Source organism: Notechis scutatus, chromosome 2 (genome assembly GCF_049901735.1).
Source record: "Notechis scutatus isolate UNSWTSFEM ecotype Mainland chromosome 2, rNotScu1.2, whole genome shotgun sequence".
NCBI classification, from domain to species: domain Eukaryota; kingdom Metazoa; phylum Chordata; class Lepidosauria; order Squamata; family Elapidae; genus Notechis; species Notechis scutatus.
The window spans coordinates 256828031-256854337 of record NC_142010.1 but is presented as its reverse complement, the minus strand read 5'-3'; the positions used below and the strand labels follow the sequence as shown (position 1 = coordinate 256854337).

Sequence of the window (26307 nt, the reverse complement as noted above, 5' to 3'; positions counted from 1 at the left end):
CTGATAGGTGGCAGTCCAGCCTCTCCTTGAAAGTCTCCACTGATGAAGCTCCCACGATTTCTGGAGGCAACTTCTGTTCCATTGGTTGATTGTTCTCACTGTCAGGAAATGTCTCCTTATTTCCAGGTTGAATCTCTCCTTGTTCAGTTTCCATCCGTTGTTCCTTGTCTGGCCTTCAGGCGCTTTGGAAAATAGCTTGACCCCTTTTGCTTGAAAGGAGGCGAACTGGCATTGGTCTGAAGCCAGTCTGCTTAGGTCAGGGGTGTCAAACTCGATGTCATTGATGGCCGCATCAGGGTCGTGTTTGACCTTGGGGGGGGGGTAGGGGGTCATCATGGATGCTCTGCCAGCAAAAATGGGCTCCCAATCTCCGTTTTCGGCTGGGACGGCCTCCTGCAACCCTCTGCCAAGGAAAACGGAGCTCGAGGCGTAGAATCAAAATCACGTGAAGTATTAATACTGCTTTATAAAGCTTCAGTAGGACCACACCTAAATGCAGAATAACTGCATCCAGTTTTGGTCAACGCAAAAAGATGTTGAGACTTTAGAAAAAGCACAAAGAGCAACTAAGATGGTTAAAGGCCTGGATACAAAAGCATATGAAGAATAGTTGCAGGAATTCGGTATGGCCAATCTAGAGAAAAGAAGGACTAGGGATGATATGATGGCATTGTTCCAGTATTTGAGTGGCTGTCACAAAGAAGAGGGAGTCAACTTATTTTCCAAAACACCAGAAGGCAGGACAACAAACAATGGATGGAAACTAATCAAGGAGAGAAGCAACCTGGAATTAATCAGTGGAACAGCTTGCCTCCAGAAGTTGTGGGTGCTGGAGGGTTTTTAAGAAGAGATTGGACAGCCACCTATCTGAGATAGTATAAGGTCTTCTGCTTGAGATGTGGGTTGGACTAGAAGACCTCCAAGGTCCCTTCCAGCTCTATTCCGATTGATTGATTGAGAGTTCAGCCGCAGCCAAGAAGATGTGGAAAATCTTTCCAGCAGTTCAAATAACCTGGCCCCAGGCTATATAGATTGGTTTTCAGTGGAAAGCTAACACCCAGAAGCTTTAGAGGTATGGAATAGCTTAGCACGATAAAGAGATATACAATATTGTTTGTCATTGAGGCAGGTCTCCATTGTCTCAGAATTTTTTATTTAGCCAAAGCCAATTCCTTGGTAGTTGAATTCTAGCTATGGATTTTGCAGTTGACTCATACGTAAATTTACACAAGAGCATTTCATTGTTTGAAAAACTGCCAGATACGTATTGAATCAACGTGTGGAGAAGGGGAAGTTCTTGTAGAAATTCTTCATGCAGTCATCAGACCTAAGTAGACGGCAGGTGGAAAGATAAAGATGCGAAAACTTTTCTGCTTTCTCAACAAATGCACATGTCAACTCATAAAACATTTTGTATACATGTTTTATAGTTGACAACAGAAAGAAGGGGGGAGTTTCAAAGAGCAGGTGGCAGTGTGGAATCGAAAGTACATTCCATTAATAATTTCTTCAAACACTGATTAGATAACTGAAGCTTCTGCCCGAAAAAATCTCATTGGAGAGCATGGTTGATGACTCTTGGCTATGGACGTTTTTCGTTGGATGATACACCCAGAGGGCTGGGGGGAAAAGCAGGATCAAGGGTGACAGTATCTCAGAGTTGGCTACGCCCAGGTAAATGCCGGATGTAGAATGTTACCTTCAAATAAATATTTTTTTAGTTTTGAGAGTGTGGCTCGAGGCTCATGATTTAATTAGAGTATCTGCTGGAATCTTGACAGCACAAGGGATATGGTGTCAAGTGATAACAGCAACTTACAACTATTGAAGATTGAAGCCAGCTTTTCTCAAGGTGATGATGTCCTGAGATGTTGGATTTCAGCTTCCACTTCTGAAGGCTGAAGTCCAACATATTTTAAGGGTACCAAGTAAGATGGCTGCATTAAGAAGGCAGATTTGTACAGGTAATCCTCGACTTACAATCGTTTGTTTAAAGTTTGTCTGTTCAAAGTTACAATGACACTGAAAAAAGTGACATATGACTGTTTTTTACACTTATGACCGTTGCAGCAACCCCTATGGTCACGTGATCGAAATTCAGATGCTTGGCAAATGGCTGAAATTCATTTATTGCAGACAAGGGCTACCTGTATTTGTTCAGCTTATGTGTTCAACACCACTTACGGAAGAATGATCTTCAATTCTACATATTTTATTCCAGATGCTAGCATTTCTCAAGCGTTAAAGCTGAGAGAAGAACCATCCAAAGTTGAGGATCTACAAGTGAAGTTCATTGTTCGTACCACCCCAGACCCTGATCATGCTGACTGCTATCTCTCTGTTGGCCAAGACCATCTCCTAGATGATTGCCACTTCAACGTCTCCGCAAAGACCTTCTTTGTTATTCATGGATGGTCGGTAAGTAGGACTTTTCTGAGCTCCATGACACATGACAAGCTCCCCAATTAAAGCTATGATTAGTTATAGTGACTATTTTTTTGGCAGCATGATCATATATATAGAACTAAGTTATTGTATTGGTATTCATCAGGTTCTCACTAGTTCCGGAGAACCAGTAGTGGAAATTTTGTGTAGTTCAGAGAACTGGCAAATCCCACCTCTGATTGGAGATTTTGCACTCTTCTTGCCCTGCTACACCTACCAAGCCATCCTGGTAGTAAAAAAATTTGAATCCCACCACTGGCTTTGAACCTCCCATCTTTCTTGATAGAACATGCCTTCTACATTGGTCAGTTCTAGTATTTAGACAGTGAGACCAGTGGTGGGATTCAAACTTTTTTTGCTACCAGTTCTGTGGGCATGGCTTGGTGGGTGTGGCTTGGTGGGCATGGCAGGGGAAGGATACTGCAAAATCCCCATTCCCTCCCCACCCCACTAACCTGCTTTCCAGCTCCGTTCTCCTATGCAGGGCAACCAAAGAAGACCCAGCCAATCAGCTGGGACTCGGGAGGCAGAGAAGAGATGGGGGCCGGCCAGTCAGAGGAGATATTCTGAACTACTCAAAATTTCCACTACTGGTTCTCCAGAACTGGTCAGAACCTGCTGAATACCACCTCTGATTTTAATAGCTTGAAAAGTTTTTTTTAAAAAAATAATAATGTGATTTTCAGAGTGTTGTAAGCCACTTCTCTCACCCTTCTTCTTCTCCAGCCTTTTGTTTGGGAAGAAACTATCCTTGGTAGAAAACCAAACTGGTCACTTGTGAAGGTCTTTTGAATTTGGACTGAGGATAGTGGGATGTACCTTTTGGTCATCCAAATCTTTGGATGTGGATTAAGAGCCAGATCTTCTCCCAAGATTACATTCCCCAAATGTATTAATAGCTGCATCCTTCTATTAAAAACATGTCTTTTCTGAGAGCCTGAACCAACTTTGGGAGGGTTGTCCCAAAGGTGCTTTTTTTCAGGAGGCCACTGGACTTTCTGGTTTTTTTCTTTTGAAGGTATTTTGCTTCTCATCCGAGAAGCTTCTTCAGCTCTGACTGGATGGTGGGGAATGGAAGGATTTATACTCCTTGCAGACAGCTGGTCATTTGCATCCTTTTGGAGGGTCGTTGAAGCACTTGGAGGTTTACCTGTGTCCTCAGGGTCACCTGAGTGGTGCTAATTGTTCCTATAGTCTGCCATTTTTTTCTTCTGGAAATCCATTCCTATTCCAAGGGTGTCCATCCCAAATTGTATAGCTAAAACTCTGTAGAGATTCTCAGCCCTCCAGGTCATGGTTGTCCCAAAGGTGCTTTTTCAGGAGGCAACTGGACTTTGTTTTTTTTCTTTTGAAGATATTTCGCTTCTCATCCAAGAAGCTTCTTCAACTCTGATAGGATAGTGGGGAATGGAAGGATTTACATTCCTTGCAGACAGCTGGTCATTTTCTGAAGTCTTTCCTGAGATTTCAAGACCAGGTTACAATCTCCCTAGGACTGGAATGGAGCCATATCCTGATTTTTTTTTTCCTCTCCCCACAGATGGGCGGCATGTATGAAAGATGGATGAACACCCTGGTCTCCGCTCTGCAGGAACGTGAGAAGGAAGCCAACGTGGTGGTGGTGAACTGGCTGTCTCTCGCCCAGCAGCTCTACACCATTGCTGTCAACAACACAAGGGTGGTTGGAAAACAACTTGCAGAGCTGCTGGACTGGTTAGAGGTAAATTTTGCAAGCAGGCAATCATTTCACTCTGCGAAAACCGCACATGAAAGTGACGGCCCAACCTCGCATCAAACTGATGCTTGGAAGCGCCACATCTGCTCACGCAAGACTTACTACTTGGAAGCAGCATGACAATGCTGGCTGGGTGCCAAAAAGGTGAGGAGAGGAAACAATTGGGGCTGATTAAAAGGTGAGGAGAGGAAACAATTGGGGCTGATTAAATGCCGGATATCTCAGGGACACACAATCTATGTACAAAATGCACCTTCATCCTTTGACGTTTGCCAATCTGGCTTAGGTCTCTTGCTCAGATCTGCTTGGTTAAATCCCTAATTGCTTAATCATTCCTTAAATTATCTGTTCCTTAATCTAGTTAGGTCCCTGCTGTCATTTGGAAATGTGAAGCTTCAGGGAAACAGGAGACCAGGAAATAACATCATTTCACAGATCTTAAATACTAGCCTCCTCACTGGATCTTAGTCAAATACTGAAAAGCCATAATAACCTTGCCTCTATTTTATGCGCATATTTATTTAGCTGATCTCAGTAGGCAGGCCTCATTCCTTGCAGCCGGCAGCTGTTCCTTAATCCAAATTTGCTTTTCTCTCTCTCTCTCTGTCACAGTTGATTAGTCAACTTCTGTCTTTAATTAATCTGCCTCCCACTGGATAAGCCTGATCTTCCAAGCTGTTTTATGTACTTGGACGTTTAGATCGAGGCCTTCTGTAACGGAACTATATATTTAGGATTTAATTTCTTAGCTGTTCCTTGCTATAGCCCTTTACAGCTGGATTGGTTTATAATTTGCAGGGGAAGAATGCACATTTGAGTGGTGGGTGTCTAACTGGACATATAACTACAGGTAGTTCTCAATCTATTCTACCACAGTTCATTTGGTGATCATTCGAAGTGACAATGGCACTGAAAAAAGTGACATGACCGTTTGTCACACTTAACGTTGCAGCCTCCCCATGGTTACATGATCAAAATTCAGATGGTTGGTGTCCAAGTATATTTATGAACTGGAATAGAGCATGGTAACAAAGTCAGCCAATGAATAGGCATAGCAACTAAGTCAGCCAATGAGGACTGTTTGGAAACTGAAACTAGAAGTAGCCTAGGCATGGCTCTATATTAAGCTCTGCAGCTCTGAAGCTATGTTGAGCTCTGAGTCCGTCTCGTGAAAGAAAAAACTTGCTTGTTTATCTGCTGAAGTTGAGTTGCTGTTAAGCTCTGAACCTGTAACATCTGTTTCTGTTTGAGTTTGCTCCATGTTGGAGAAATCTACAACTGGTATTGTAAAATTTACTTTATATGTTTATAAAGAAGTTAAATGAAGCTTCAGCTGTTTACTTTTCTGGGGCTGAATTTATACTGCAATACTCTGAACAGTTGGCAACTGATTCGTATTTATGACAGTTGCAGTGTCCCTGGGGCATGTGATCCCCTTTTGTGACCTTCTGACAAGCAAAGTCAACAGATTTAATTAGTAACCATGTTACTAACTTAACAACTGCAGAGATTCACTTAACAACTGTGGCAAGAAAGGTCGTAAAAATGGGACGAAACGCACTTAGCAGCTGTCCCGGTTGTTGTCATAAGCCAAGGACTACCTGTAAAATGCACTTTTCTTAGATACCCTTGATTTTTAAAGATGTGGGTTTTCTTCTGGGAGGAAAGTTCTAGCATGAGATTTTCGTCCATTTGTTATGTACGAACGAAACACTCATTTCTCCTCTTAATTGTTGCAGAACAAGAAGGACTTCCAACTCGAGAACGTCCATCTGATTGGCTACAGTCTCGGGGCCCATATTGCTGGCTATACCGGAAATTATGCCCGGGGCACTATCGGGAGAATTACAGGTAAGGCGACCACCTGGTGGCTTTCTCTTGCTTTCCAAAAACATTGCAGAGATTTGTCTCCCGTTTCTGCAACTGTCAGATGTCCCATTTAGTCAGTGGTGGGATTCAATTTTTTTTACTTCTTTCTTACTTTTTTAAAAAACTTTTTTGTGGGCGTGGCTTGGTGGGTGTGACATGGCTTGGTGGGCGTGGCAGGGGAAGGTTACTGTAAAATCCCCATTCCCTCCCCACCCCACTAACCTGCTTTCCAGCTCTGTTCTCCTGTGCAGGGCAACAAAAGAAGATCCAGCCGATCAGCTGGGACACGGGAGGTGGAGAAGAGATGGGGGCGGGGCCACTTAGAAGTGGTATTTGCCGGTTCTCTGAACTACTCAAAATTTCCCTACTTGGTTCTCCAGAACTTCTTGCATTTAGTGCAAGAAGTGGTTTCGTAGCCCTAAAGCAGCGGCCTCCGAACTTGGTAACTTTAAGACGGGAGTTGAAGTCCACAAGTCTTAAAGTTGCCAAGTTTGGGGACCCCTGCCTTAGAGAATTAGTCCAGAGGTCTCCAAATTTGGCAACTTTAAGACTCGGGGACTTCAACATGGCTGGCTGAAGAATTCTGGGAGTTGAAGTCCACAAGTCTTCAAGAAGTTGCCAAGTTGGGAGACCCCTGACTTAGTTGACCCTGACTAAGTTGTGGGTGCTAGACTTCAAGTAAAAGTAATTAATCAAAGCCATCAAAATAGCCACTCAAAATAGCTTTGGGTAAACCGATCTCATCTCTAGGCTGCCTTCGATGCACGCCCTTGGGGGTAATTGCAGAGCTGTGTTTTGGTCAAGGCCGGGTTGTGGTTAGTGGTGGACGGGGCCAAAGTGAGAAGGCGGGAGGGCATCTCATTTCGGTCTCTGCCTTCTCTTCTGTCTTCTGCCATGTCATCAGCTTTTTGATTTCTAGTGCCCTCAGTCCTTCATTACACAGGAGAAAAGTCAAGAAAAAAAGATCTTTTATTGGCATTTGTGGCAGTTCTAAATCAATCCACCCTTAACCTTAATTGCCATGTGAAATTTTTATTCCTAATTCTGTGTGTACGGTATGTGTGTTTTAAGTAGGTACATGTCCTTTTGTCTGTGTGTGCACACCCAGCACCTTATTGTGCCAAGAATATTTTCCCCAAACTTTGCTTCCCGTAGAGCAGGGTGTCCAACCTTGGCAACTTTAAGACTTGTGGACTTCAACTCTCAGAATTCCTCAGCCAGCAAAGCTGGCTGAGGAATTCTGGGAGTTGAAGTCCACAAGTCTTAAAGTTGCCAAGGTTGGACACCCCTGCCATAGAGGATCTACTTTATAATTCTCCTTTCAAACCAAACGACCTGTCACCCCAGGGCTATGAGGGATTCCCAACCCTGCCTGCCTTTCTCAGAATGGGCTGAAAATATGCTGTTCTTTTGAGGCAAAAATGTATGACAATTTTGCCTCAAAAGTCCCTTATGGGAGGCATAAAAGTTTCATAGTTCTTTTGTGAATGAAAACCTTCCTCCATTTTCTTTTTTGCCCTGAGATTTCCTACATGTTGGATGCAGGTTCTATGAGATAGCAAGCCAGGACTTGCAAGAAATGTAGCTCTTTTCTTCGCCAAAAAAACCTAAGTTGATCAATGTAGGTGGGCCATGGATTCTGTACAGTCCCAGAAAGCTAGTTTTGTATTCTACGTACAACCAGAGGTGGTATTCTGCTGGTTCTGACCAGTTCTGGAGAACCGGTAGTGGAAATTTTGAATAGTTCGGAGAAACGGCAAATTCCACCTCTGACTGGAGATTTTACAGTATCCTCCCCCTGCCACGCCCACCAAGCCACGCCCACAGAACCGGTAGTAAACAAATTTGAATCCCACCACTAGTACCAACCCACTTCCAAATTTGGAAGTTAACCATGAGATCCATCATAACATAATGGTTAAAGTAGCATTAAGTTTGTCCCCACTGCTGATATAGACTAACCATTCCTCTGATGAGGTACAAACCAGGTTTTTCTAGAACAGAATGTGGGGAACGATGACCCCTTGATGACTTGTGGACTTCAACTCCCAGAATTCCTCAGCCAGCCGTCAGCCAGCTGCCTCAGGAATTCTGGGAGTTGAAGTCCACAAGTCATCAAAGAGCCATCGTTCCCTACACTCTGTTCTAGAAGAACAACGGCCTTCAATTATGGTGAAGGGCTAACCACATGCCTTGGATATTCCAGGCTTGGATCCAGCTGGGCCGATGTTTGAGGGAGCCGATCCAAGCAAACGTCTCTCTCCCGACGACGCTGATTTTGTGGATGTCTTGCACACGTACACAAGAGAAACGTTGGGCATCAGCATTGGGATCCAGATGCCTGTGGGTCATATCGACATTTACCCCAATGGAGGAGACATCCAGCCAGGATGCGGCCTTACTGACATCTTGGGAACGCTCGCTTTAGGGGGTGAGTTGACTCTTCTGCTTGATCTATGAAGTTGCTTCAGAGTGTAGGAGCTTCCCAGAGGCAGGAATGCCACTGTTCTGACCTAGGTTTCCCCAAAAAGCACTAAGCAGAGTAGCAGACACTTTGTTCCGGCAAAGCCTCTTTTATTAAACGAAGGTGAATTTCTTGCATTCACATTCAGCCAAAGGCCTGGCAACCAGACTTTCAAGGGTGTAATTAGGAGCACAGACCTTATCTAGCCTGGAGAGCTGCCAAGTAAATATTTCCAAATGCAGTGCTGACACGGAAGGACTCAGCACAGAGTCTCTGAGATGCACAGACAGATCTTCACAGTGCTGCAACGAACAAATTGTTTCCTGTAAAAGCCCCCTCCGCTTTTGCTCCTCTTTTAATCCCTACGGAAGGGGCTATTCACCTGTGGCCTTACTCCCACGTCGACCATGGGCTCACTTAATGACCACTACGAAAAAGGTTGCAAAATCAGGCTTGGTCACATGATGAGCTGCTTCCTGACTGTCATTACTTGCAACCATAATGGACAGTTGTAACTAGAGGTCTGCCTGTAAAATGTGGCCACTCAGTTTAGGCTTTGGCTGATGTCTTTTTTTTCAGGGTGAATTGTAATTATAACTAGAAGACTGCCTGTAAAATGTTTAAATAGTAAAGCTTCAGTACCATATGAGCAGTACTAAAAGTTATATAAATGTTGCTTTTGATAAAATATGTTTTATACTAATGTAAAGATTATACACTGCTGTAGATCCATATGAAGTGTGGCAGTACCTACACAAGATTACAATATAACAGAGTTGGAAGGGACCTTGGAGGTCTTCTAGTCTAACCCCCTTCTCAGGCAGGAAACCCTATACCATTTCAGACAAATGGTTGTCCAATCTTTTCTTAAAAAGCTCCAGGAGGCATTGTATGTCGTTCCATGAAAGCCAGCCGGGTGATTAATTGTTCTGTTAGGAAATTTCTCCTTAGTTCTAGGTTGGTTCTCTCCTTGATTAGTATTTTAATATTTTGTTTATTACAGTTTTTGACCAGAGACCAGAATAAATAAAAACGCTCACTAAATATACAATTAAAAATTCTAGTAAATAATCAAGTAAATTAGTAAAGAATCAAAATAAAAGGGCAAAATTGAGGAAGGCAAAAAATTGTCTAAGCACTTATAGTTTCAGTATCCACATTCCAGAGGGATATCAAGCTATTTCTCCAAACGTCTTCAGTTCTCCAAGAATAGCAACAAAGACCACATTTTCTAACCTTTTATTTTCAAGAAAGGGCATCCAAGTCAAAGGGAATTTTTTTTAATGTGGAAGATTTTTTCTCTCTCTCTCATTCTTCCAATCCTAAACCACTGCACTTCTCAATTTAACTCTGGTTAAATTGCATTATTCAGAACAGATTCTTGAATTTGTGATGAGCAAAGTCTGTCCTATTTGAAATGTAGTGGCTTCTCAAAATTTGAAAATCCTGTCTCCGTTGTTGTGACGAGTCTAGGGTTTAGAACAAGGGTCTTCAAACTTGGCAAATTTAAGACTTGTGGACTTCAACTCCCAGAATTCCTGAGCTAACATGACTGGAGGAGGAATTCTGGGAATCGAAGTCCACAAGTCTTAAACTTGCCAAGTTTGAAGACCCCTGGTTTAGAACTTTAGAAGATTTCCAAGCAATGACATGGCACTTCTCATTTTGATACATTTTTATCAGAACCAGTTGTGCTTAATTGCCTAATTTAGCCACAACTCCTTGCAGAAGACAATATATTAAAAACTGACTCAGTTTGCTGAGATTTGTACAACATGCAAAAACACAGATGGATGCACCTTAAATAAGCTTGGCATATGGTGCATTACAGGTATACCTTGATTACCACAATTGACCCCCAGATTTCCATTGCTAAGTGAGACAAGTTGTTAAGTGAGTCTTGCCCCATTTTACAACCCTTCTTGCCACAGATATTAAGTGACAGCAGTGGTTAAGTTAGTAACCCAGTTGTTAAGTGAATCTGGCTTCCCCATTGACTTTGCTTGTCAGAGGTCGCAAAAGGTGACCCCATGATCCTGGGACACTCCAACCATCATAATATCAGTCATTTGTCAAGCGTCTGAATTTTGAAAAGTGACCATGGGGATGCTGCATTGTTTGTAAATGTGAAAAATAGTCATAAATCACTTTTTTCAGTGCCATTGTAACTTTGATCACTAAACCAATAGGAATAGCACTTAGACTTATATACCGCTTCACAGTGCTTTACAGCCCTCTCTAAGCGGTTTACAGAGTCAGCCTATTGCCCCCAACAATCTGGGTCCTCATTTTACCCACCTTGGAAGGATGGAAGGCTGAGTCAACCTTGAGCCTGGTGAGATTCGAACTGCCAAATTGCAGTCCGCCGGTAGGCAGCACAAGTAGCCTGAAGTACTGCACTCTAACCACTGAGCCACCACGGCTCAAATGGTTGTAAGACAAGGACTTCCTGTATTGTTACTGTCTTTTCCCTGATTTGATGAACCATGTTGTGTGAACATAACTACTGAGAAAGTATTTCAAACAGTCTCCAAGACAAAATCCAATGCAGCTTCTACCTCTTTGGCCTTTCTTTTCATATAGGATCCTTGTGAGCATTAGAGCAGGATAATGCCCAGTGAAATATTAATAAAATCATCTTGGTATTTTTTTCTTTACCATATAAATACTAGACTTCTTTAGGCCTCCAATTTCAGTATCAAGGAAGTTACAGTGGCAAAATTGACTTATATTTCAAGGTTGCTTTAAAGCAGCTACCTCTTAAATATTTTGGCCTCCAATCAATGGATATGTGATTGGGGGGGGGAGCCAAAAAGCAGACAAAATAACAGAGTTGGAAGGGACCTTAGAGGTCTTATAATCCAACTCTTTGCTCAACCCCTTATAACATTTAATTTAGTTTAGTTTATTGTCATTGCACCTCGGACAACGAAATCAAACACCATCTTCAGTGCACATCATGACCACGACCATGAAAATAAACAAAGACACACATCCTTCACACTCCACACATTGAATTGAAAACCCCCAACACCGCACCAACACTGCACTATACAGCAGAATTCAACAGAGCTACTGCCCTGGGATAGAAGCTGTCTTTCAGCCCATTTGTCCTTGTTTTTATTATCCTGTACCGTCTGCCAGATGGTAATAGTTAAAAAAAAAAGGGTGCCCAGAATGAGATGGATCTTTGAGAATGTTTTGAACTTTCTTAAGGCAGCGGGAGCTATAAAGCTCTTCCAAAGAGGGGAGAGAGCAACCCATGATCGTCTGGGCAATGACATTAACCGTCTGGAGTGCTTTCCTATCTGCCCCTGTGCCATTGGCAAACCATACAGAGGTGCAGTAAATTAAGATACTCTCTATGGTGCAGCGGTAGAAGATCACCAGCAGTTTTTCATTCAGTTATTGTTTTCTGAGAAGTCTCAGGTCAGGTCCTTTTTTTATGGTAACACCCAGAAACTTAAAACTGGCCACTTGCTCCACTCGGTCTCCCTTGATAAGCAAGGGCTGGATGTCTGATCTGTTCCTTCTACAATCCACTATAAGCTCCTTGGTCTTATTGGTGTTGAGGAGCAAGTTATTGTCTCTACACCACGAAAGCAACCGGTCCACCTCATCTCGGTAGGCAGACTCATCCCCCCTGGAGATGAGTCCCACCACTGTTGTATCATCTACAAATGATTTTTTTTTTTAGACAAATGGCTGTCTAATCTCTTTTTTAAACTTCTACTGATGGAATACCCACAACTTCTGGAGGTCAGTTGTTCCACTGATTGATTGTCCTCATTGTCAGAAAATTTCACCTTAGTTGTAAGTTGCTTCTCTCCTTGATTAGTTTCCTTCCGTTGCTTCTTGTCCTGCCTTCAAGTGGATTACCCCTTCTTCTTTCTGGCAGCCCCTTAGATATTGGAACAGTGCTCTCATGTCGCTTCTAGGCCTTATTTTCATTAAAATAGAGGAGGAGGAGGAGGAGGAGGAGATGCCATCTTGCTGGTTTTGACCTTCCCACATGGCTCTTGCTGCTGATTTTGGTTCCCCTGACCATTGAGCAGTATGATCAAAAGCCCCATTCCTGGGAGGCATTATGGGATAGGGTAGTCCCAAAATTCTGGAAGGAGCCTAGACTAGGAAGGGCTGTGTTTAAGGTTTTCAGTTAGAACACCCTCTGGAAGGACTTTAAACTACAACACACATTTTATAAATGCAAAGCCATCATTTAAACTTCAGGCATCTTTCTTGGGACTCTCACTCCTGGCGATAGGAAAGAAAAGCATGCCCGTGTGGGCTGCTTGGCTAATGAACCTGAGGCTTTGTGATAATTGGCAGTCGCTTGGAAAACTCATGCCTTCCCATTTAAGGCACGGCACAAAGCCATTTCAGTTTATGAAATGTTTCCAACTGGTTCTGCCCCGTCCTTATTATTTAAATGATATGTGTGTCCTTTGGGCTGCACTGCAACATTCTTGGCTAGTGGCTTGTCTGGTTCTTGGCCAAGCTGAGCTCGTGCTTGCCCTGCGCTCCAAAAACCACCATAAATGTTGCTGCTGCCCATGGGGAAATGCTCCTTCCCTTTTGGCTGAGCAGGAAAATGCGAAATTGCAATGCAGTGTTTTTCATCTGCACATACACGCGTGTCTCCCGCGCACCCGCCCCACGCGTGCGCACCAGATACCCAACAATCAACTGTTGGGCAGTGGCAGCGTGTGTGCATGCACAGTGGGGCTCTTCCAGGCAAACTCTTGCGTGCCTGCAGAAGTGGCTCCGCGTGGTACTTCCAGCACGCAGGCCATAGGTTCACCAACATGGTCCTAGGGCCTGGTCTGGAAAAGATATCCCAGCTACGGGGAGGAGGGAGCAACTGCCAGTCCATCAGATGTGTTCCCAATAAGGATCATGAGACTGGCAGAGTCTCTTTCTGTCTGTCTGTCTGTCTGTCTGTCTGTCTCTCTCTCTCTCTCGTGGGCTTTGCTGCTGGGTGGTTGCTCGATTTACAGTTATTTTTGGTCTGTGTTTTCCCACACCATGTTTTACAAGACTTTTCCTCTCAGAGCAATCTGGGGCTGAGCCATGCATTGCGTAGGCCTTGCCAGGCCTGTGTGATTCACCTCCACCTACTGAACTACCGAAGCATTTTCCCACAAAGCTGCAGGTTCAAACCAAGTGGGCGAGTAGTTTTTTTTGATATCCCTTCATACTATTTTTTTTTTTTAAAGTTCCTCAGTACTTCTACTGTCTTTCATTCTTTTATTTTTCTCTTTTATGGGTGCCATGTTCTTTGGAGCCTTGTTTAAACCAAGTTAATGGCCTTTTAGGCTTCCTCCACATGAGTTAAGGGTTCACTTTTTGAATAGTAAGAATTATATGTCACGGGGGGGAAACATCAGGGTTTTAGAGATGGGACATGGCCAAAAAAAAAGGTTGGGAACCACTGGTGTACAGTCTTCTCCTTAAGCAGGGGGTTGGACTAGAAGACCTCCAAGGTCCCTTCCAACTCTATGATTCTATGATTCTATGATTCTATGATTCTGTGATTCTATGATTCTATGATTCTATGTTTAAGTGATCATCCACTGGGACTCCAAGGTCCTAATGATCGACTGTGATCCATCTCCCCCCTCTAGACATTGGGGGCCTTGTGATATGTGAACACGAGCGGTCAGTGCACCTCTTTGTGGACTCGCTTGTGAACAAGGACAAGCCGAGTTTTGCCTTCCAATGCACGGATTCCGGACGCTTCAAGAAGGGCATTTGCTTGAGCTGTCGGAAGAATCGCTGCAACAGCATCGGATACAACATCAAGAAGATGAGGAACAAACGCAACAGCAAGATGTACCTCAAGACAAGGGCTGGCATGCCTTTCAAAGGTAAGGTGAAATCCTACTACAGGTAGTCCTTGGCTTATGAACACAATTGAGCCCAAAATGTCCGTTCCTAAGCGAGACAGTTGCTGAGTGAGTTTTGCCCCATTTTATGACCTTTCTTGCCACAGTTCTTAAGTGAATCACTGCAGTTGTAATCTTTAGAAACACCGTAGTAAAGTGAAACTGGATCCCCATTGACTTTGCTTGTCAGAAGGTCACAAAAGGTGTCGTGGTTCGCCGGCAGCCTGTGCAGACGGCAGCGGAATCGGACAGTGGGGAAGAAAGGGGATCAGTCCAGGAGCCTGGAAAGGACTCAGACGAGGGTCCTATGTCTGAGGCAGAGATGGGGCCAGGACCATCTGGGAGTGGGGTGCTGCCTTCGGAGCCTCTGGAACCTCCGGAGTTTGGCAGCAGCGAGGCTGAGGAACAAGGGGAGCTTGTTCCCAGTGTGCGTATGCACAGAGCTGCTAGAGGGCGAGAGCAGCAGAAACAAAAGGGGCGACTCGGGAGTAAGGCTGGGAGGTGATTGCCCCTCCCATAAGGTATAAAGGACAGGCAAAGATGATGAAGCCTTTGCAGGAAGCAAAGTCGTTCGCTCTGTTTGGATTCATTTTTGAAGCTCTTTGTACTTCAGTTGGTTTTTTTTTTCTAGTTCATTTGACACTTCTGTTATTGGCAGCACTTCACAAGAAAGAAAGGTGGGTGCTTATCTCGAGGGACTGTTTGGGATTCATTACAGGCTGGGAATGAAAATAATTCCCAGCGTTGCAATAAAACAAGACTTGTTTTTAAAATAAGCGTGTGCGTAATTACGGTCTGAGAAGCCTTGGTCAGGACAACAGGGGATCCCATGACCCCGGGACACTGCAACTGTCATAAATATGAGACAGTTGCCAAGTGTCTGATTTTTGATCACACGACTGTGGGAATGCTGTGTGAAAAACAGCCATAAGTCATTTTTTTTCAGTGCCATTCCCCGAGTCCATGGGGAAGCCTGATTCACTTTACAACCGTGTTACTAACTTAACAACTGCAGTGATTCACTTAACAACCATGGCAAGGAAGGTCGTAAAATGATGCAAAACTTGTTTAGCAACCGTTTTGCAACAGAAATGTTGGACTCGGTTGTGCTCGTAATTCAAGCACTGCCTACAATTAAATTTACAAGAGCTTTGCAATGGACCAAAGACAGCCCATCTTCTTTCTACTCTGTGGAGTAAGGAATCATCATCCACACCCTACTGCTTTTCTGGTTCTCTCTAGTCTTCCAGTTTGGGGTCCCAAGAACACCTGTGGCCCTCAGATCCTCTGCCCCTTGGGAGCCATGCCTGTCTATGTTGCCACAAGTTTGCCACTCTAATGTTGGGCTCTTGTCTTTCCTCAGTTTTCCACTATCAGCTGAAAATCCATGTCTTCAGCTACAAAAGTCTGGGGAAAACTGAACCAGCATTTTCCGTGACCTTCTATGGGACCAGTGGAAATTCTGAACCTCTACCTCTGGAAGTGTAAGTGGAAAATTTCAAATATCAGTCAATCTCGTTAAAGTTGACATTGTTTTTTTTCTGTTCTAGGCTTCACAAAATCATGAAACAGACTTCTTGTCCTGACAAAAAAAAACCTTTATTAGGCTCATGTAAATTTCTATCATTCACATGCAGCAAAGTCCCGGCAAACAGTCTTTCAAAAGTGAATTATAACCATAGACCTTATCAGGCTTGGAGAGTTGCCAGGCCAATAGCTTCCAAGTGCAACGCTGTACCAGAAAATACTTGGCAAGGAGTCTCTGAGAGTCACCGACAAATCTTCACACTAATTAAATGAACTAATTGTCTCCTGCAAACACTCCCGTTTCACCATATGGGAGGGGCCATTCACCGTCCACCTGTGCCTTTAACTCCCGAGTCGACCCTTGTTCCTTAACTGTTCCCTTCTCCTGGCAGCTCTGCACATGTGCACATCGGGAACAGGCTCCAGCTGTTCTTCTGCCCCACTGATCTCCGACTCCAAAGGCAGCTGATAACTGTCAGGTGTCCCTGGCCCCATTTCTGCCTCTGACACAGAGCACCTGTCAGAGCCTTCCCCAGACTCCAGGACTGGCCCATGTTCCTCCCGAACCTCCTCACTGTCCGATTCTACCACCAGCTCTGCTGGCTGCTGGCGGGCCACAACATTTTCTAAAAAGGCCACCTCCATGCTTTGTTTCCCCAACTCTGTCCTAGGAAGAGTTGTTAGATTCCTTGTTTCAAAGAGGGGAACGGTCCAGAGCCTTGGTGAGACCACACCTGGAATGCTGCATCCAGTTTTGGTCACCGCATTACAAAAAAAGATGTTGAGACTTTGGAAAAAGTACAGAGAAGAGCAACTAAGATGAGACTAAAATGTATGAAAACTGGTTGGAGGATTTGGGTTTGGCTAGGTTAGAGAAAAGAAGGACTAGGGGAGACATGATAGCAGTAGTCTAGTATTTGAGAGGTTGCCACAAAGAAGAGGGGGGGTCAACTTACTTTCCAAAGCACCAAAAGGCAAGACAAGAAACAATGGATGGAAACTAATCAAGGAGAGAAGCAACGTAGAACTAAACTTCCCAATAGGGAGGACAATTAACCAGTGAAACAGAAGTTGCCTTCAGATGCTGTGGGTGCTTCCTCACTGGAGGTTTTTAAGAAGAGACTGGACAGTCACTTGTCTGAAATGGTATGGGATCTGTTGCAGGGGCAGGGGGCTGGACTAGAAGACCTCCAAGGTCCCTTCCAGCTCTATTCCGATTCTGATAGTCAGAGAAGTTCTCGTGGTCTTTGTTGTTCCTACACCGCATGTCTTAGTGCCTCCATAATTTGAAACGAGGGTCGGGAACTTGCACCTTGAGGGTCTAATCACATCTCAACATCTCGACTCTTGGACCCTGTGGGGCCTTGCTGTCTTCCCTTTGAAGCAAGGCTGAGCTGGTGGAGGAATGACATTTCTTCCACTTTGGTTTCCTTTTCAGATCAGATCAGATTGGCCTGAACTATACAAACACCTTCCTGGTCTACACAGGAGAAGATGTGGGTGATATTCTAAGGATCAAACTCACCTGGGAAATCACCACTCAGTCCTGGTACAACTTTTGGAGCCAAATGAAAAATTACTGGTCCGAGCCCGATCTCTCATCCAAAGAACTGCAGATCAGACGGATCCGTGTGAAGTCGGGCGAAACTCAGAAGAAGTAAGGATCTCGATGAAGGGTCACCAGTTCGGGAGCAAGTGGCCGTCCGAAGGGTGGTGATGGAACATCCCACAATCTTTTTTCTGTTGGACAGGCTGGCTGGGAGGGAATGCTCAGTTTGAACTAAACAATTCAACGTGCCTCTATGTTTATGTAGAGGTAGTCCTTGATTTACAACAGTTCATTTAGCGACTGTTCAAAGTTACAGTAGTACTGAAAAAAGGGACTTATGCCAGTGGTGGGATTCATTTTTTTTTTTACTACTGGTTCTGTGGGCGTGGCTTGGTGGCCATGGTGTGGCATCGTGGGCGTGGCTTGGCAGGGGAAGGATATAGCAAAATCTCCATTCCCACCCCACTCCAGGGGAAGGTATCTGTCAGGGCTCCGGTAGTTACCCCCATTTAAATCACGAGTCTCTAGCTGGATTTTCAAAGCTTAAAGAAGATTTATTAGGAGTAAACATGCCAATGCTACCTGGGTGTAGCTGACTCTGAGACACGTCATTCATTGTCACCCTAGACCCTGGTTTTCCCCCACTCCCTGGGTGTATCATAATTCATATTCTCCAATGGGACACATCCATAGCCAAGAATCATCAATCATGCTCTCCAGTTAGAGTTTTGTGAGGCAGAAATTTCGGTCACCTCGAAACTATCTTTGAAAACATTTATGGAATGCAGTTTCGGTTTTGCAAGCTGCTGCACTGATCCCTCCTCTCTTTCTGCTGGCAACTCTAAAAGACCAGATAAATATTTTATGAGTTGACAGATACTGTAAAATCTCCATTCCCTCTGCACTCCTGGGGGAAGGATACTGCAAAATCCCCATTCCCACTTCACCCCACTAACCTCCTTTCCAGCTCCGTTCTCCTGTGCAGGGCAACCAAAGAAGACCCAGCCGATCAGCTGGGACTCGATGGGAGGCAGAGAAGAGATGGGGCCAGGGCCAGTCAGAGGTGGTATTGGCTGGTTCTCCAAACTACTCAAAATTTCCACTACCAGTTCTCCAGAACTGGTCAGAACCTGCTGAATACCACCTCTGCTTATGACCGTTTTTCACACTTACCACCATTGCAGCCTCCCCATTGTCATGTGATCAAAATTCAGGTGCTTGGGAACTGACTCACATTTGTGAAAGTTGCAATATCTTGGGGTCATGTGAACGCCTTTTGTGACTTTCTGACAAGTCGCAAAGCTCTGACCACTTTCTGACAAAGTCAGGGGTGAAGCCAGGTTCACTTAACAATCATGTTACTAACTTAGCCATTGCAGCGATTCACTTATAACAACTCTGGCCAAGAAAGGTCATAAAATGGGGCAACACCCACTGAACAAATACCTCACTTAGCAACAGAAATGTTGGGCTCAGTTGTGGTCATTAAGTCGAGGACTATCTGTATGTGCATTTTCTCAGCTTGCTTCCCCCATAAGCAAAGCTGGATTCGCATGTGAATCAAATAACATCTGCAATGATTCTCTGAACTGTGACAAAAAAAGATGGTAAAGGCAGGGGCAATTCAATGACCCCCTTGCTTAGCGATGTAAATGTTACTTCCAATTGTGGTCATAAGTCAAGGACTAGCTGTATTTTGCTCTTAAGTATTTCTTTTTGAAAAATTAAAACAACTTCCCCCACTCACCCACTCCCCAAGAAATCAAAATCCAGTGAAATAAAGTGCCAAGAAAGGGATTTGAAAGGGGGATGATATGATGTTAAAAATGATATTAAAAAAATAAGAAAGTGATGTTAAAAAAGCAGTGAATGCATTCTTAGAACAGTGATGGCAAACCTATGGCATGCGTGAGCCGCAGGCAAATTTACCTCATTGCGTATGTATGCGCCCCACAGCTGTTGTTTTTTTTTCCCGGTTGGATTGAGGCCTTTTTTGGCCTCCCAGAGCTTGGAAAACACCTCTGCAAGGCTTTTCAGGCCACATTATAGGCCCGTTTCGTCACTTCCTATAATTTGTCCTGAAAAGCCTTGCGGAGGCTTTTTCCAAGCCTCTGAGAGGCTGAAAAAGGCCTCAAACCAGCCGAAAAATCAGCTGTGAGGCGCAGTGTAGCTAAAGGGGGTGGAGGGGGTTTGCATGCGCATGCACAGGGGGCATGGGGAGGGGAAGTACACATTGCATTTTGGGCGCTGGAACACGAGTGCGTGCGCACTGGTGCACGCACAATTTTTGGCACAGGAGCCCCAAAAGGTTAGCCACCATTGTTGTAGAAGCTATTTTAGTTGTGAATCCTCCTAATCTGGTTTCATGTTCAGGTTATGAATTAAAATTGCTTTCAGAAGCAGGACTTTATAATTAGCAAGAAAAAGGCCTGAATAATATTATAACCTAACCCACCCATCTTTACAAATTAACTCAAGGATATTAGTAGAAGAATCTTTTATAAACCGGAGAATTAATTTAAGGCAAACAGTCTGCTCATCTGCTATCTTCCCATAAATATAATTTAAACCACCACCAATCTATAAAATGAATCTTTTGGTTTTCATGATAATAGATGCCAAAGTTTTCAAAAGAAAACTTCACTTTGCATGGGAATGATAACGAAAGAAGGAGGATGGAAAGAAGCCATTTCTCTAGAACTGGGGCTGGGAACCATGGCCCTTTTATGACTTGTGGACTTCAGCTCCCAGAATTCCTCAGCCAGTATGCTAGCTGGAGAATTATGGGAGAGGAAGCCCACATGAGTCTCCATCATTTGCCAAGGGTGAAAAACAATGATCTTGGAATTAACGGTTTTGTCAAGGAATAGATACAAAATTTGAAGCTTGGTATCACTTTCCATTGAAAGGTCCTTGTGTTGTATGTGACTTAAAAACACTTTTGATTATTATTTTTTTGTTTTCTTTCAGGCTTGTGTTTTGTGCAGAAGACCCTGGGAAGACCGACATATCTCCTGGTCAAGAACTCTGGTTTGTAAAATGCCGTGAAGGGTGGCAAAAATGGAACAGAACAATGTAAGTCCTGGTGCCAGTTTAGAATTGAATTGCTTGCAACAGAATTAGCCTGAGGAGTTAGCGGACTATGTTGCAGAGAAGACAATTCTTCCTCAAATCTATTGGGCAGGATTATCCCTTAAAACTATAAAAATAGGAAACTACCTAATTTGGGAAGGTTTAGAAAGAAGCAGTGGACATCCAAAACATCCCCAAAATGTAGACTAACAGTGTGCCCCTTAAGCTCCCTAATACCTCTAAAAGGAAAAGAACAAAGGAAGGAGCGATGATGGCACATGAGGAGAAGGAGAAATAGTACAGGAGGAGGAGGAGAGATAGCAATGGTGAAGAAGGAAAAGGAGGAGAAGAAGAAATTGGTGGTAGTGGTAGAGGAGGAGGAGGAGGAGGAGGAAATCAAATCTAATCTCAAGTCCAAGCTACTAATGCCCATTCTGGGGCCTTCTGTGAGCATCTGAGGACTACAAATTGCAAACTGGGGTGCAGGGATATCTGTAAAGGTGGTCAAAAAAACTCAACGTGGTAGAAACCTTCTATATATAAAAATAAAAGAACAAGGTTTTGATCACGTGGGTCCACGTATCTCAAAGTTGCCAAGAGTGGGAGAAACCCTGCTCTAAGAGAACTCTTGGCCATCCCTAGATAAATCGGGCATATTACTCAGCATTTCCCACTACAAAGTCCATTTAACTTTATGGTACCTGGAAGTCTCCATCAGTGGTTCTCCTCAAGCATGACAGGACCATTTGTGGTTCAGTGGCCATTAGTCAAATCTGAAACATCCCACAAAGTCCCTGAAAGAGGAACTTGGCCTCCTCCCACAAATCTTTAGAGGGAGTTTTTTCCCCCCTTTTCCCCCTGTCTCGTTTCTCTTTGAGGCCAGTTCATCTTAAATTATTGTCAAAGCGCATCAAAGCTGTAATTTGAGCCTCTTAAATCATGTTCTTTGTTTTTCTCTTCCTTTCTTAGACCAGGATAAAATAGGAATTGAAATGCTCTCCTGGAGAAGCCGCTTAGATCCATCAGGGGCCAACCCAGCTGGAAAAAAACGTTTGCTGCGACTAAAGACAAAAAAGACCAAAACGTGTTTCTGCAGACTTTTTCCTCTGGCTTCCTCACATGTCAGGACTTGCAAGAGCTTGTAGTTTAAAGATGGATCTGTGAGGGTTGCTAAGAACTATCTATTGGGAGGGAATAAACCCACCTGTTACAAAACTGGCCTCTTTTTGGAGAGCCTTTCTGATTGTGCCTATGCCATCTTGCCTTGGTCGATGTTTGGGGTCTATGCCTCTTTTACAGGCCCAGTCAAAACAAATTGCACATTATTGCAACACCATAATTAATGTGAATGCAGACAGAGCCAATCATATGATATAAAACACTGTGGGGTCCTTGGTTCTCTCTGAACCTGGTGGGTTGTTGTTTTTTTTACAGACATTTCATTACCCAACTTGATAACATCGTCAGTGCTAGAAAGGAATGGGGTTTTCCTTCTGCTTATGTACTAGTCGCTTGCTCTTTCAATGTTGGTGGCAATGTTCTTGGTGGCTCTTTGACTAAGCTGTTTACTTTGGCTTGTTCCTTGATTGGGGTCTTGCTTGCTTGCTGATTCTTGGTCTAGGATTAATCTTCGTGTTAATCTCTAGTAATCTGGCCATTGATTGTTGGTGAGGAGGGGTTGTGGTCTCTCAACAATGACAGAGCAAACCACAGTTCAACCCTGAGCTACAAATCCCCTCTTCTATTGATGGAGCACTGTTTCTCAACTCCAGCAAAATTAAGATGTCTGGACTTCAACTCCCAGGATTCCCCATCTTAACGTTGCTGAGTTTGAGAAATGGAGTGTTCAAAAATGATCAGGAAGAGGGTCTATTCCCCTACTTACCATTCAACCAATTTGGAGCTTGGGGATTTTCTTGCAGATGTTTCATTACCCAGCTAGTGCTAAAAGGGAATGCTAGAAGGGAACGAGGTTTGCTCTTATTTTTATATATTGGTGGCTTTCCGTGTCAGTGTTGGTGGGATGTTTTTGGTGATTCTTTGATTAGGCTGTTGTTTACGGTCAGCTTGTTTGTCTGCATTGGTCGTTCCTTGATTGAAAAGCTAACGTTTTTAAGAAATCTGCTTATTAAAGTTAATGCAACTTTCAAAGCAGAGTGCTGTTCAGTGGTGGTATGCTACCGGTTTGGACCGGTTCAACAGAACCGGTAGTAAAGAAAAAAAAGCCACCAATCAGTTGAGAGAAGGAAAAAAAATCCTCTGGAAAAAGAAGAGAAAAGCGCAGGATCAGCCCTCCCACCAACCCCTGCGCTTTTCTCTTCTTTATCCCCTCAGCTGATTGGTGCTGCAGGTGTGGGGAGGTGTGGGGAAAGCTGCACGCCAGCGTTAGGCAAAGCACACCCACCAAACTACGCCCACCAAATAACTTTCTAAGTGCGCACAACCCTAAGCTCTTCACGTAATAGGGGAGGAAAGGGTGGGGGTATTTTTCTCCTTCAACATTGCAGTTCTTAGATTCTCCACTCACCTGACCAAAGCATTGTGCTCAAAATTATCTGTTGTTTATCAGGCCAATACCTCCCTGTTTCTGCTTCTTTTTCTCTTCTAAAACATTTAGGACAATCACTCTATTCTCAAGGAAGGAATAACTGCAGGAAAATTTCATCTGCCCCACCCCCCCCCCAACAAATATTTTTTTTAAAAAATGACAGCAAAGCATACTTTTGAGTGAAATGAAGTCTGGTTTAATAAGAGATGAACAGGAGACAGAAGAAAATTTATTTATTTAGATTTATTCTGTTCAGGGACCCATGACTTCTTTTAAGATTATTAGTTGTAGTCTCCCACTCATCCTGATCCTCTAGTCAATTAACATCCATGATTTTGGACAAGTTCAGTCTCCTTCTTCTTCTTCTTCTTCTTCTTCTTCTTCTTCTTCTTCTTCTTCTTCTTCTTCTTCTTCTTCTTCTTCTTCTTCTTCTTCTTCTTCTTCTTCTTCTTCTTCTTCTTCTTCTTCTTCTTCTTCTTCTTCCTCCTCTTCCTCTTCCTCTTCCTCTTCCTCTTCCTCTTCTTCCTCTTTGCCCCAAAACCAGTTCATATTTTTCTTTTGAATTTTCCCCAAGAGAAAAACATAAATATTTTCCTTTGGATGGTCCTTGAGTGTTCCCTTGTTGAAACATCCTCTTTTTTTTTTAGAGGGAACAATTTCCTCTTAGAATAGAGGATTGTGTTTTATGAAATGATAGGCCTTGATTATTATAGAGAGCTGTGAGAAATTAATTAACATTAAGTTGAGGGTTGAGCCCACGGTGTCTACTGCATCTCTGTGTGATTTATTGTTTCAGCATCTGCCGTGAGCGTCGGGTGTCTTAATTTTCTGTATTATTTAGATATAATTGTGCATTCAAACCAGGTGGACACCATAAATGGCTAAGAAGTAACTGAATTTTCTGCCATTTTTGAAGTCTGTTACATTTTTGGAGGAAGGAGCTACTGTAGGTTGGCTTTTTTTGCAAACAGGGATGAAATGAAATACACTTTACTGTACAGGCAGTCCTTGGTTTACAAAGTTACGACAGCACTGAAAAATAGAGATTTATGACTGCTTTTCACATGACTGTTGAAGCATCTCTATGGTAACGTGATCAAAATTCAAAAACCTGTCAAAACCTGACTCATATTTGTGATGGTTGCAATGCCCCGGGGTCATGTAATCACCTTTTGCGACCTTCTGTCGAGCAAATGGTGTAGGGTCTCCTGCTTGGGCAGGAGGTTGGACTAGATGACCTACAAGATCTCTTCCAGCTCTGATTATCTGCTATCTGTTAAAGTCAATGGGGAAGCCAGATTTACTTAGCAATTGTATTACTAGCTTAACAACTGCAGGGATTCACTTCACAATTGTGGCAAGGAAGGTCATAAAATGGCCAAAACTCATTTAACAACTGTCTTCTTTAGCAACAGAAACTTGGAGCTCAACTGTGGTTGTAACTCAAGGACTGCCTATAGTGGGAACACTTTCATATACATTAAGAGTTCTTGATATGTCGAAAATGAAGTCTGTCTCCTCTTGTAATTAATGAGTAAAGTTGTTTGACTCTTCAAAGTTTGCAAAATTCCCACAGAAGACCCTTGAGAGTTTAAAGTGTTGCATTGGGCAAATTAAAATGATCTACTCCCTCAGAAAAAAAAGAATGCCTGTTTTTAAAGCAGATTTCTCTAGGCACTTTTCTACTGCTAACTTCTTACGAATGGGCTAGCCAATCTCAACCAAAGCCTTTGGTTTTTTTTTTTTCCTATATAGATGACATTTTGTCTTTGTTCTTCAGAAACAGAATTTGAGGTAATTTAACTGTGACCTGTGCCAACTTATGAAGTGATCCTGAAGCTCTGTCTGTGAAGTTAAATGTGTATATAATGGCTTTTTGCAATAATTGCTCCTTCTCTATTTATTTTTGTCCAGGAAATATGCATTTGTATATTTATATAAAGAGTCTCTTTTTAAAAAAAAAAAAAATAATCGAATTGTTTTTTACAAGCCAGGAGCAGAAAAATAAACTCAGTGACTTCTTTAAAATCAGATGTGGGCATTTTAATTCTTTCGTTTAAAACAATCCTAACATGGAGTGTCTGTTGAGAGAAATCCATGCTGGAGGAACTCGGTAAACCTGTTCAGCTAAACCGACATGTAAAGTTGGAATTCCCCCATCAAGTCACTATCAGTTGGTCCCCTTTAAATCCTTGCAGCCTGGATTGCAAATTTGGACAAGGGTGCAAATCCAAAGAATTATTCTTCCACTTCATTATTCTGAGAAGCGCAGATTTGATTCTGTGTCTTAGCAGCTGCAAAGGAGTATGGTGGCTCACGTGGTTAAATAATAATAGAATAATACAGGTAGTCCTTTTTTTACGATACCTTTTGAGCCCAACACGGGTCATAAAATGGGGCAACACTCCCTTAACAACACTCCCTTAATTTTGGGCTCCTTTGTGGTCAGAAGTTGAGGACTTTCCTATATTATTGATTGCTGTGGGACTCTACTTGATAACGTCCCAGTAAATAAGTCCACACCTAGAGTCCTGCATCCAGTTTTGGTCACCGTACTATAAAAAAGACGTTGAGACTCTAGAAAACGTACAGAGAAGAGCAACCAGGATGATTAGGGGACTGGAGGCTAAAACACACAACAAACGGTTGCAGGAACTGGGCTTGGCTAGTCTAGAGAAGAGAAGGATCAGGGGAGACATGATAGCGGTCTTCCAATATTTGAGCTGCCACAGAGAGGAGGAAGGGGTCAAATTATTTTCCAAAGCACCAGAAGGCCAGACAAGGAATAATGGATGGAAATTGAGGAGGAGGAGAGATTCAACCTGGAAATAAGGAGAAACTTTTTGACGGTGAGAACAATCAACCAATGGAACAGAAATTGCCCTCAGAAGTTGTGGGAGCGTCATCACTTGAGAATTTCAAGAAGAGATTGGACTGCCATTTGTCAGAAATGGTGTCGGGTCTCCTGCTTGGGTGGAGGGGTGGACTAGATGACCTAGAAGGTCCCAACTTTGATTATCTGTTATATGTTAATAAGTATCTTAATCGGGTGGGATTCTATCAGTTTGCACCTATTCGCTAGAACCGGTTGTTAACATTCTAAGCAGTTCGGAGAACCAGTTGTTAGAAGAAATTACTGGCCTAATCCTGTAAAGAAGGCAGGAAGGAAACATTCTGGTGTTGCTTACAGAAACTGCCTCTCCGTTAACCTTT

General features: G+C 43.3%; 1 protein-coding gene across 1 annotated transcript in view; it reads left to right on the top strand.

The window, feature by feature from the left end:
- The window catches only part of LIPG (lipase G, endothelial type), a 29721-nt gene extending 4599 nt beyond the window's left edge, over positions 1–25122 (top strand). The window contains exons 2-10 of the mRNA XM_026666336.2: positions 2222–2418; positions 3986–4165; positions 5920–6031; positions 8256–8480; positions 14138–14380; positions 15762–15882; positions 17364–17582; positions 20445–20549; positions 21516–25122. Of these exons, the coding sequence (XP_026522121.2) occupies positions 2222–2418; positions 3986–4165; positions 5920–6031; positions 8256–8480; positions 14138–14380; positions 15762–15882; positions 17364–17582; positions 20445–20549; positions 21516–21525 (1412 nt within the window). The 3' untranslated portion in view covers positions 21526–25122. The remainder of the gene's footprint in view (positions 1–2221; positions 2419–3985; positions 4166–5919; positions 6032–8255; positions 8481–14137; positions 14381–15761; positions 15883–17363; positions 17583–20444; positions 20550–21515) is intronic.
- Positions 25123–26307: the final 1185 nt, after the last annotated feature.